Source organism: Tamandua tetradactyla, chromosome 5, assembly GCF_023851605.1.
Source record: "Tamandua tetradactyla isolate mTamTet1 chromosome 5, mTamTet1.pri, whole genome shotgun sequence".
Classification (NCBI taxonomy): domain Eukaryota; kingdom Metazoa; phylum Chordata; class Mammalia; order Pilosa; family Myrmecophagidae; genus Tamandua; species Tamandua tetradactyla.
The window spans coordinates 154,097,992-154,110,387 of NC_135331.1; the positions used below are offsets into that span (position 1 = coordinate 154,097,992).

Below are 12,396 nucleotides of genomic sequence, written 5' to 3' on the forward strand. Positions count from 1 at the left end.
ATTCAATGACAAATTTCTTTTGTAACTCAACCTTTTGTAACATAAAATGAAGAAGATATATATCTAGCTACTGAATACATATGAAAAAGAAGAAAACCTTCATGTCTAATTGATACAGATTGAAACATTTATATTAAAAAAGATGGATTTGTAAGTCAATTTAAGGTCTTAGATTTTAGAAATGGAACTGCAGTATGAAACCATTTCATCAAAATAGGAGCAGACATTGTGACACTCTAACGTACGTTAGCAGGAAAACTGTTCATAACTCTCCCAGACAGAATTTCTTAAAACTGTTACTTACTACTAATAGTTTTTTGCCAAGTTTCATTTCATGTTGAACTACTCTGATAATTTCTAAAACAAAAATATAGTTAAAGTCATAAAGGCCTTGAGTGCTAATCTGAAAATAAGGATCCAGAGAAAGCAGGATTTGAATATAAGCTCACATTTTACTTTAACAGAAAGTATTATTCATGACAAATTTTTCTAAGGCAAAATGAAATAGTTCTTGAAAGAAACAAAGAAGGAAGAAGGAAGAAGGAAGGAAGGAAGGAAAGGTTGGTCCACTTAAGAAATGTTTAAACAATTATTAACTTTCTTACTGGGAGCTATGTGTCTCGGTTGTAATAAGAATATGCACAAATAACCATATTTTTGAGATGTAAATACTTCAACCCCAAACTCAGTATTCTTGCTTACCCACACAGGTCAAGGCCTAGTGTAAAATAAATTAATTTTAATTATAAAGGATCAGTAACAATAGATATATTTAAGAAATTTGTTACAATTTACTTGCAATAACACATTTGTGTTTTGATATTTTTGTTTATTAGTATAAAAACTGAGTTTTGGATGAAGGCAGTTTAGCAGGACTATGGTTATAAAAATAGATTTGAATTTAGCAGTCCTTCGAACTTAAACTAAAAGTCATGGTAGAATAAAATGTCAAGTAAGTGAAAATTTATCTTTCATATATACATAAATATTTTTCATGTAAGCAAAAACAAAGATCAAGAAAAAATTAACTTAAATATCTAGGTCAACAACAATACAGATTTAAAAAGTCATTTTATTTTACTCATGCTTTCATAGAACATGACTGGCATAAGCAGAGGAAAAAAAAATTAGATGAATTTTTTACATTCTCCACACACGCATTTCAGGAAGTTACACAATAAAGACATTTCTTTCTAGGAGAAAAGAAAATATTGGAGTAATTAGACTCCTGAAAGTTATGACTTTCACATTTTAAGTCACTCTTTTTGCTCTACTATAAAACTATACGGTTTATCAGAATTTTGCCAGTTGAAAGAAGGTAAAGCTAACACTGGCGAGATCCAGCCCTAACACACTTGGCAGCAAATTAGGCACAATACACAGATTTTCCTCTCGATGTGAATTAACCATGCATTAGGAGATAATGGTTCCAATGCAAAACAAATGTTTTAAGTTAAAACAGACACTATTTAAGTGGGGATTTTACTACAAGGGCATTTTTTGACGTGTATCCCAGGGAATGCCTGAACCAAAATCAGGCAGAGTACTTAAAACAACAAAATTGTGCATCCTTGGCTCAGCCACAGACTCTCTGAGTTGGGGGCTGAATCATGTCCCCAGAAAGGTACATCAGGAGCCAACCCCTAGACCTGTGGGTGTGGACCTTTGCAAAGAGGATCTCCTTAAGTTGTTACTGCAGTAAAGGTATGGCCTACCTGAATTAGGTTGGCCTTTAAACCGATTACTGGCATCTTTTATAGGCAGAATGAAATTTGGACAGACAGAGAACCACGACAACAGCCACAAGCTGGAAGTCAATCAGTGGAACCCAGAAGAGAAAGAAGAGGCTGCCCTTGCATTGCCACATGACAGAAAAGCCAAGGAACCCCAAGGATTGCCATGTAGCACAAGACACCAACTCAACTCTAGGAGGAAGCAAGCCTTCTGGCCTCTGAAACCATGAGCCAATAAATTCCTGTTAGTGAGACCACTCATTGTATGATATTTGTTTTAGCAGCCAAGAAACTAAAACACTCTGGGGGCCCAGACATCTGTATTTATTAACAAGTACCCCTGGGGATATTTACACATATTAAAGTTTTAAAATTCACTAGTCCCAACTATTCGGGATTTCTTTTGACTCTTTGTTTAAGCACAAATATTTCATTATCTGTTTCATGCTTCTTACTTAGTAGCCAGAAAAAAAGTTTCTGATTATGTCAGTCAGCAGTGATAGTTAGTAGTGGTATTTTTTCCCTCAAGAAAAACAGTAAACAAAAACTTTCAACAGGTAAAGATTCTGCACCTAAATTGTCAAAGGCGCACCATAGTAATTTCTTTAAAGCTTTCAAAATGTAAATATAATAAAAATGTTCAAAATGATTTGTAAACTATCATCTGATCAAGATTATCCAGTGTATTAAGAACTGCTGTTCGGCATTGTTGCTGAATTCTCAGAAAGGCCCCTTATGGTCTTCTTTCACAAACAGCGAGCATCTCAGCAGGCAGTCCAGAGCTCTCACCAAATGATGTACTGCCTACTAAGCTGCGCAAAATTACCAAAGCAATGTGCATTAAAAAAAAAAAAAAAGAACTACAACAAAAAAGCTCAGTTTCGACTCCAACCACAAAAGGAGTCTCAAGATCTACCCCCAATATGTAAGATGAATATGTCATGCTGACTTTCCTTAGAGAAAGTCTAACATCAAATATACATATTAGTATCTGCTTGAAATCAAGTTTATATTGATAATAGAAAGCATGATACATTTCAATGTGTTTGCTACTGGTATATACGAACGTGTTTATGTTCATAAGATCTCTATGGACAATAACAATTGTACCGGTGAATAATATAAATTAGAAATTAAAGAGGTAGGTGAACTATCATCTGAAGATGATCCCAAAACAACATGCTGATTAATATGCTTGAGTCCCAAAAGAATGGTTTAACTAGACAAAGAGTCCCAACACCATTGTAACTGCCTCAAGAACAAGGTTTTCCTGGTCTTTCATGATGTTTCCAGCCTTCCAAATCCTAACTGCTGATACTGTGACATTCCATTCTGAGAAATAGTTAATGAAGTAAAATGTAAAGAAGTAATACTGGAGACCAAAGGGCGATGCTGCAGACAGCTGGGCTCTTCAAAGATCTGTCCTCTTCTATAGACAAAAGCACATTAGAGCTGGACAGGAACTCAGGTTCATCTAATCCAATGCTCTGATTTTACCACTGGAGAAACAGGCCCATTTTTCCATTGGCTTACACAGCACTAAAATTCTGAAGAGATGCTATAAATCCAAAAGGTATTCATGGTGAACTCACCTATTAGCCCACGAAGTAGATGCTATACTTCTAGCTCTTATGGCCCTACTTAGTCCACGACCCCATCCCTGTGGGCTGTTTTATAAAGTGTGCCAGTGGTTACAAAGAGAAGCTGTCCAGAGACCCTGGGCACTGAGGACAGACCATCAGTAAGAGAAAAATAATTTGAAATCCCAGACCTGCCTTATTAAAGTCTGCCCTGGGCTCACACCATGGCTTAAACTTCCCTTATTAGTAAGAGCAATACCACTGAGTATATTCCAAACTCCAGCCCTACATTTCAGGCAACAATCCTGTTGTGCCCAACACATCTGAACTGTAAAGCCAAGACCTACTTACTGTCGGATTGAACTTTTCAAAAATTGTCACTCACTCATTGCATGAATCAAAAAGTCAACCTACTTCCTGGGCGGGCCGCGGTGGCTCAGCGGGCAAAGTGCTTGCCTGCTATGCCGGAGGACCTCGGTTCGATTCCCGGCCCCAGCCCATGTAACAAAAACGGAGAAACAAAATACAATAAAACAAGAAAATGTTTAAAAGATGTTTCCCTTTCTTCCTCCCTTCCTTCCTTCTATCCTTCCTTCCTTCTCTCTGTCTTTCCTTTAAAAAAAAAAAAAAAAAAAAAAAAAAAAAGTCAACCTACTTCCTGATGGCCTTATTTATCTAAGACTTTTAAGTTCCACCTTAAAAGGGCAGTGCAGTTGCAAGAGATTTTATTTTTTTCTACTTTCCAGATTTTCTAAGATGCTTTCATTTCTTTTGGTAAATAAAACAATGAAGCTATGTTTTATATTAAAAAGATATGAGTCTAGAAAAGTGAAAGGACACACAGAGTTCCTTCAACTATGAAATGACAAAACTTGAATGAGGTGGCTGTGTGGCACAGCGGAACAGCAATCTCAGGAATCTCTAAGATTTTTGGATCCCAGCTCCACCACTAACCCTGAGCAGGGTTTTTTACCTGGAACTTGCTTTCTTTATGTGTAAAAAGGGAAAAAATAATACCTACCTCACAGGATGCTGTGAGAATAAAAGGATACACAATGCCTGGCACATGGTAGGTGTCCAATAAATGCTAGCCCCTTCCCCCACTATACTCAGTGGGCATTCTGGAGTGAAAAGGATCACCATGGCCCGCACCAGCCACCCCCTCACTCCATTTCCCTTTTAGATTTGCAAGGGTGCTTTGCAGCCTCAATTTTGCACTATTGCTCTAAAGAGTTACCATTGTGCTTAGAAAAATTTCTACATTTTAATTTTCTTTCCTTCAAAACTGTACATGACTTTTTTTAAAAAACTGTCTTCCTAAAAATAATAATGCACTTTTCCTAAAGCACAACACGCCATGTATAAAAACAATTCTGAAAAATGTGACTGAATCAGTTTGTACATTATTTGTTAAAGTGCACCAAAGTAAATTTCAATGAACTTTAAAATGTCACTAACCCCCTTGGGTTATTTTCTTATATAAAACTAAATATTTATCTATTGAGATGTATGAGGTTTTGGCTCCAATATGATGGCAAAAAGCAGCAGTTTCTGCCAGGAAAAAAAAAAAAGAATTGATAAATTCAACTAAGCATACTTTAGCAGCATAAAAACACCTACAATTAATTCAATGCAACTGCAGGTTCAACAAAACACAATCCTGATTCCTACTACAAAAGTAAAATCAATCAAACAAACAAACAAAATCCATCTTCCTACCCTAAAACAAGGATCTCTTTTGAATCCTGGAGGTAACATTTGTAGTCATTCTCCTATTGTGTATCCTTGGTAACAGAATTATAACTAATCACCATTCTTTTTTTCACACACTAATTACCATTCTTTTTTCACACTGTACACACACATACCAACCCTATAAAAAGAAAATTCAAAGTCAGATAACGGCCGTCAGCCAAAATATCAAACAGTCCAAATATTTACACCACCGTCCGATGTTCCCCACACACGTAGACAGCACTGGGGCGTATTCGTCGCTTCGTGTGACCCGGAAGCCGTGGTAAAAACTTGAAGGATTTAGGCATCATGTCCAGGCAGGCATCATGGAATTTCTTAATTCTCCAGTAGTAAATCAGTGGGTTCAACGCAGACTTGAGGTAGCAGAGCCAGAGTAGCCAGGTGCTAATCTCAAAAAAATTGTGCTTATAGTAAAAGTGCTGATTGAATGTTGCCACAAGGCTGTACGTGGTGAACGGGGCCCAGCAGACAATAAAGACAGCAAAGAGAATCAAAATGGTGGTGAAGGCACGTGTTTTAAAGCCCATGTCAATGCTCATCTGGAAGGGTCTCTGGAGACTCATGAGACCCAGCTTGCTGGCCTGGCTGAGGCATATACCCTCAGGGTAGCTATGGATCCTCAAGGCATTGTGCCGAAGGGTGTTAAGGATGCCCATAAAGGAATACAGTATCACCAGGAAGGGTATAAAGAAAGAAATGAGAGAAATCAAGATCACGTAAGCCTGGTAACCGGGGTTGGTCGTGTACCCAAATACACACTGGGGGGCTCGGGAAGGTATCTGTAGGTCAGGGTTTCCTACAGCCAAAGGAAAAGCTACACAAAAGGAAGTGGCCCAAGAAACAGCAATCAGAACCTTAGCCCGGTAGGGATTAAGCTTATCCTGCCTCTGGACTATAATAAGGAACCTGTCAATACTAATGATAAGCAGAATAGCCACTCCCTCTATCACAAACAGCCAGAAAAACATAGCAGATATCCTACAGAAGAATTTCCCAAAAATCCACCTTGTAGTAAGAATAGTGACCAGGGCAAAAGGCATGTTCAGCACTGCAAGCAACATGTCTGCAAAGGCCAGGCTGGCAAGGAGGATGTTAATTGCAGATCGCATGGCGGCTTTTTGGTAAACCATAAGGCAAACAACCAAGTTCCCAAGAAAAGACACAAACAGAATAAATATCATTATAACAGAAAGGATGATCTGGAGAGGCAAGTTTAGGCTCTTAAAATCTGCTGGTGTTGAGGGTACAACTGTGCTATTCACTGCCAAGGAACTCATCCCAGTGGGTGTCATGGTTTCAAAAGTGTATTTAAGAAGTGGATTGATGTCCAGATGTTGGACTAGTGGAGGGACCGTAATATTCATGTAGGTATTTTCATAGACTACAAATGTCACGTTGGATGCCCCGGGATGGGACGCAGTCAACACTGCCGAGACGACCATGGTTTCAGTAGGATGGAAGGTGCAGGTAGAGCTGTGGGCATCCTTCAAGCATTTCAACACAGAGCAGCCGTATCATGTTCCCTCGACGGGCTGGGAAACACACTCTGGAAAACGGACAAAGCGTTCCATCTTCCTAAGGAGTCCTTTTGCCTGAGAACAAGCCCAAAACACAAAAAGGACATGAGAAATGAGCGTCGCAAATAATATTTGATCTCTTAACTTTCATCACCAAGGACCAAGGTTTGCTCTTTCTAATCCTTTCAAAATATAGTCTCTAGCCCGGTAAACCCAACATGTTACTTTTCGTTTTGTTTTGCTTTGTTTTAGTCAGCATTGATGAAAATTTTATAACATTCATACATGAAATAAAAGTGAAAAGAATTGCAAAATGTATTTCCATCCCAAAGGTAAAAACTTGGTTGTAATATTTATATTTGTTTTTTCTTTTCAGTGGCATAATGGTCTTTCTATAGTCACTATTAAAATCCCACACTTAATATCTGCTTCCCTTGAGAGGACTACTTTTTTTGTTTCTAAAGAGCTTTGATGCAAGCTGATATTCCATTTTTATATTAACTTGAAACTGGTTGGTAAAGAACCCTGAACTCACAGTTTATTTTTTAACACAAGATAATTACATTGTTTTAATTCTAACATTCTTTTAAGTAGGTACCAGGTTATTTTCAATAAAAGTCTGAGCTATTTTCCTGACTTTGCTCGTTCTTCTTTAAGAATTTTCTTCTCAGAACTCCCATCAACCATACCAGAGAGGTCATTCAGGAGAAGAAAAATTACAAGTAGTCTTGATCATATTTTCAAGATCTCTTTCCTTGTCTTTTTCTAAATCCCTTTTCTCTTTACATATTCTCTTTTCTCTTCTAAACCTATTCACTTCCATGCTTTCTTTTCTGATATATATACTTCTATCTCCTTAATGTTTTCTCCCTTAAAACCTACCTTACCTTGTATTACCAAGATTGACAGAAGATGCCGAACAAATAATAAAGATAGGAATGGTAAGGGAGCTGCTGGAAAAATATTCAGGTATAAAGAATCTATTCCAGAAAACTTAAAAAGATATTTAGTTACCTCGCTGCAAAAAGTTTATCCCCTTTCCTCACCCTTACAACCCTCATCTTTTTACAGATATCTGTAACGCTAGAGTTACCTGGAAGGAGCTTTCGTAATCTACTTGTTTACTACATACTTTTGAGGTATGGATTCCTGCTTCTGTATGTCTTTAGGAAGAAGTAACTCCTTTAGTTAGAAAGATCTATTGTCCAGAGTCATCTTAATGAATAAGAATACTGATTTCTTTGTTCAAAATATCAACTTTCCTGCTTGCTGTCACGGTTAGAGCTCAATTTCTTTCTACCTGCTGGATTTTAGCTATCTTCAAACAGCCACTTTAAAATGCAAAGCTCTCCTAGATAAAACGCCACACTAAGCTAGTGGATCCCAAAGTTTAGTAACCACAAAGGAGTCAGGGGAGGGAGTAGTGGTACTTCGAAGGTTTTACTCCACAGTCACTATTGATCTCTTTAGAACTACCCTAAGTACATGTACAATTAAAAGTAAAGATTGTGCTTGCTGGACTTCCGGGTCAAGATGGCAGCTTAACAACATGCACATTTTAGTTCGCCCTCCAGAACAACTACTAAATAACCAGAAATAGTACAGAACAGCTCCTGGGGCCATGTCAGTGACAGACACACAGCGTACCCCAGTCTGGACCAGCTGGACCGGCTGCGAGCACCCCCCAAAACTGTGAGTTCCCAAAGCTGCGGAGGCCAGCGCCCCTCCCCCACAGGCCGCTTCCCAGAGGGGAAAGGAAAGGACTTTACCAGCAGCAGGGACTGGGCACAATCAAACGCCAATTCTGGAACTAATTAACAAATTCTGACTACTAAAAATAGGCCCCCAGCTTAGGTGAACCTGATCAAAGCAGAGGTTGCTCATTTTTGCCCCGTGCCAAATGGGCAGGACTGACAGAAAAAGGGGGGAAAAAAAAAAAGAAGGAAACAGAGGTTTTTGTGGCTGTGTATCTACAAAGGCTTGACGGCCTCTGGATATAGCGGCAGGCCTTGTCAGGCTGCAACTGCCCCAGGCATAGGCAGAAGTGAGCTCTTTTGGGGGCTTGTCTGGAGCCTGTGCCTTCCCCAGGGGAGGGGTGAAGCCCAACTCAGGTGGAATCCCTCCATCAAGGAATTCAGACCCCAGGGCTTGGTAATTTGAAGCCATTAAAACCAACCTACAACCTCTCCTCTGTCTCCACCACGCCCCCAGCAGGGAGAGTCTGCCAAAGTTAAAGGTACCACATCATCTTATGCTGGTGGGACCTGCAGTCAGACAAGTGCCACACACAGGGCAGGATAAGAAAAATAGAGTCCAGAGACTTCACAGGAAAGTCTTTCAACCTGCTGGGTCTCACCCTCAGGGAAAACCAACATGGGTGGCTCTTTCCTCCTGATAGCAGGCCAGTTTGGTCTGGGAAAATCTAGCTGGGGTATATAATATCTAAGTAGACCCTCCTAAGTGTGTGTGTGGGGGGAAGGCATCACACAAGCAGGGCAAGAAACAAGAAAACAAGAACTGAAAAATTCTCTGTTAAACAAAACTTAAGCTAAAGGTCCAGATAAAGCTGAATGGAATGTCAAAGAACAGATAGACAACAAATTCATCCAGCAAGAAAACCCTAGATAAAAGAAGTGAAAGCAATCTCCAGAATAAACTAATTAAGGTAATTAAATGCCCAGAGGCCAGCAAAAATTAACAAATCACACCAGGAAAATTGAAGATATGGCCCAGTCAAAGGAACAAACCAACAATTCAAATGACATACAGGAGCTGAAACAATTAATTCAGAATGTATGAACAGACATGGAAAACCTCATCAAAAACCAAATCAATGAATTGAGGGAGGATATAAAGAAGGCAAGGAAAGAACAAAATGAAGAAACTGAAAGTCTGAAAAAACAAATCACAGAAACTTATGGGAATGAAAGACACCATAGAAGAGATAAAAAAAAACGATGGAAACCCACAATGGTAGATTTGTAGAGAGACAGAACATAGGATTTCAAAACTGGAGGACGGAACATCTGAAATACTACAAGAAACAGAAACTATAGGGGAAAAAATGGAAAAATATGAGCAGGGACTCAGGGAATTGAAAGACAATATGAAGTGCACGAATATACGTGTTGTGGGCGTCCCCCCACAACAGAAAGGAAGGAGAAAAGAAGGGAAAAGGAGGAGAACTAATGGAGGAAATTATCACTGAAAATTTCCCAACTCTTATGAAAGACATAAAATTACAGATCCAAGAAGTGCAGTGTACCCCAAAGAGAATAGATCCAAATAGACATACTCCAAGACATTTAATAATCAGAATGTCAGAGGTCAAAGAGAAAAGAGAGGATCTTGGAAGCAGCAAGAGAAAAGCAAGCCATCACATACAAGGAGAGCCCAATAAGACTATGTGTAGATCTCTCAGCAGAAACCCTGGAGGCGAGAAGACAGTGGGATAATATATTTAAATTATTAAAAGAGAAAAACTGCCAACCAAGAATTCTATATCCAGCAAAACCATCCTTCAAAAATGAGGGAGAAATTAAAACATTTTCAAACAAAAAATCACTGAGAGAATTTGTGACCAAGAGACCAGCTCTGCAAGAAATACTAAAGGGAACACTAGACACAGATACGAAGACAGAAGAGAGAGGTGTGGAGAAGAGCGTAGAAAGGAAGACTATGAGTAAAGGTAAAAAGAAGGAAAATTAGATATGACATATAAAACCCAGAAGGCAAAATAGTAGAAGAAAGTACTACCCATGCAATAATAACACTGAATGTTAACGGGTTAAACTCTGCAATCAAAAGACATAGTCTGGCAGAATGGATTAAAAAACAGGACCCATCTATATGCTGTCTCTACTCAAAGGACACAAGGCCAAGGACACAAATGGACATTTACACACCAATGTTTATAGCAGCATTATTAACAATTACCAAGAGATGGAAACAGCCAAAATGTCCATCAACAGACAGTTGAATAAACAAACTTTGACATTTACATAAGATGGAATATTATGCAGCTGTAAGACAATAAAGTTATGAAGTATGTAACAACATGAATGGACCTTGGGGACATTATGCTGAGTGTGATTAGCCAGAAACAAAAGAACAAATACTGTATGGTCTCACGGATATGAACTGACATTAGTGAATAAACTGGGAATATTTCCTTGGTAACAGAGACCATCAGGAGATAGAAATAGGGTGAGATATTGGGTAATTGGAGCTGAAGGGATACAGATTGTGCAACAGGACTGAATATAAAAACTCAGAAATGGACAGCACAATACTACCTAACTATAATGTAATTATGTTAAAAACTGAATGAAGCTGCATGTGAGAATGATAGAGGGAGGAGGGCTGGGGACATAAATGAAATCAGAAAGAAAGATAGATGGTAAAGATCGAGATGGTATAATCTAGGAATGCCTAGAGTGTATAATAGTGAAATGTACAATGTACAAATTTTAAAAAATGATTTTGCATAAGGAAGAACAAAGGAATGTCTTTATTGCAGGGTGCTGAAAATAGATGATAATTAATACTTTAAAACGTCACCTTATGTGTGAGACTAAAGCAAAAACTGTTTATTTGTTACAAAATTTATATTTTGACTAGAACATTTCCTAATATAACTCATGTAGATAGTTTGATTGAATGTCATAAGTACTTGGAATCTCAGGTAGGACATGAGATTTTCTTGGTTTGTCCAGAGTGATGCCCCAATGAATCCCAGAGGGATTTGATCAGTGACTGGAAAAGTATTTGCAAGCCCTCTTCAGGGAATGGTGAGAGTGGGGAGAAATTCAACTTCCCCAAGTTGAATTCTTGATATTCTCACAAGCAGTGTGGACAACCAAAGCTATAGGCTGAGCCCCCAGTCTTGGGGGTTGTTCATATGAAACTTAACCCCACAAAGGATAGGTCAAGTCTACTTAAAATTTAGGCCTAAGAGTCACCCCCAAGAGAGCCTCTTTCGTTGCTCAGATGTGGCCTCTCTCTCCAGTCAACATGACGAGCAGTCTCACCACCCTACCCCTCTCTGCGTGGGACATGACTCCCAGGGGTGTGGACCCTCCTGGTAACGTGGGACAGAGATCCTGGAATGAGCTGAGACTCAGCATCAAGGAACTGAGAAAACCCTAGAATGAGCTGAGAATTAACATCAAGGGATTGAGAGAACCTTCTCAGCCAGAGGGGGAAGAGTGAAATGAGACTAAGTGTGAATGGCTGAGAGATTCCAAACAGAGTTGAGAGGTTATCCTGGAGGTTATTCTTATGCATTAAGTAGATATCACCTTGTTGTTCAAGATGTAGCAGAGAGGCTGAAGGGAACTGCCTGAAAATGTAGAGCTGTGTTCCAGTAGCCATGTTTCTTGATGATGACTGAACAATGATAGAGCTTTCACAATGAGACTCTGTGAATGTGAAATCCTCGTGTCTGATGCTCCTTTTAGCTACTATATCAACAGAAGAGTAGAACATATGGAATAAAAATAAATAATAGGGGGAACAAATGTTAAAATAAATTTAGTTTGAAATGCTAGTGGTGAATGAAAGCGAGGGGTAAGGGGTATGGTATGTATAATCTTTTTTTTTCTCTGTTATCGTTTTATTTCTTTTTCTGTTGTGTTTTTATTTCTTTTTCTAAATCGATGCAAATGTTCTAAGAAATGATGAATATGCAACTATGTGTGGATATTAAGAATTACTGATTGTATATGTAGAATGGAATGATATCTTAATGTTTTGTTTGTTAATTTTTTTAATTAATAAAAAAAGTTAAAAAAAAGATTGTGCTTGCCAAAA

At 38.5% G+C, this 12,396-nt stretch overlaps 1 protein-coding gene across 4 annotated transcripts in view; it reads right to left on the reverse strand.

Annotated features, from left to right (window-relative positions):
* Nucleotides 1–12,396, reverse strand: part of GPR63 (G protein-coupled receptor 63) — a 111,355-nt gene that overhangs the window by 26,921 nt on the left and 72,038 nt on the right. For 3 of the 4 annotated variants that reach the window (XM_077162438.1, XM_077162437.1, XM_077162440.1), the window contains exons 2-3: nucleotides 3,965–6,660; nucleotides 2,575–3,723 (exon numbers count right to left, since the gene is read on the reverse strand). In XM_077162438.1, the coding sequence (XP_077018553.1) occupies nucleotides 5,251–6,510 (1,260 nt within the window). In that variant the 5' untranslated portion in view covers nucleotides 6,511–6,660 and the 3' untranslated portion in view covers nucleotides 2,575–3,723; nucleotides 3,965–5,250. Of the gene's footprint in view, nucleotides 1–2,574; nucleotides 3,724–3,964; nucleotides 6,661–12,396 lie in introns of those variants that run through there. The other variant, XM_077162439.1, reaches the window with a different exon arrangement.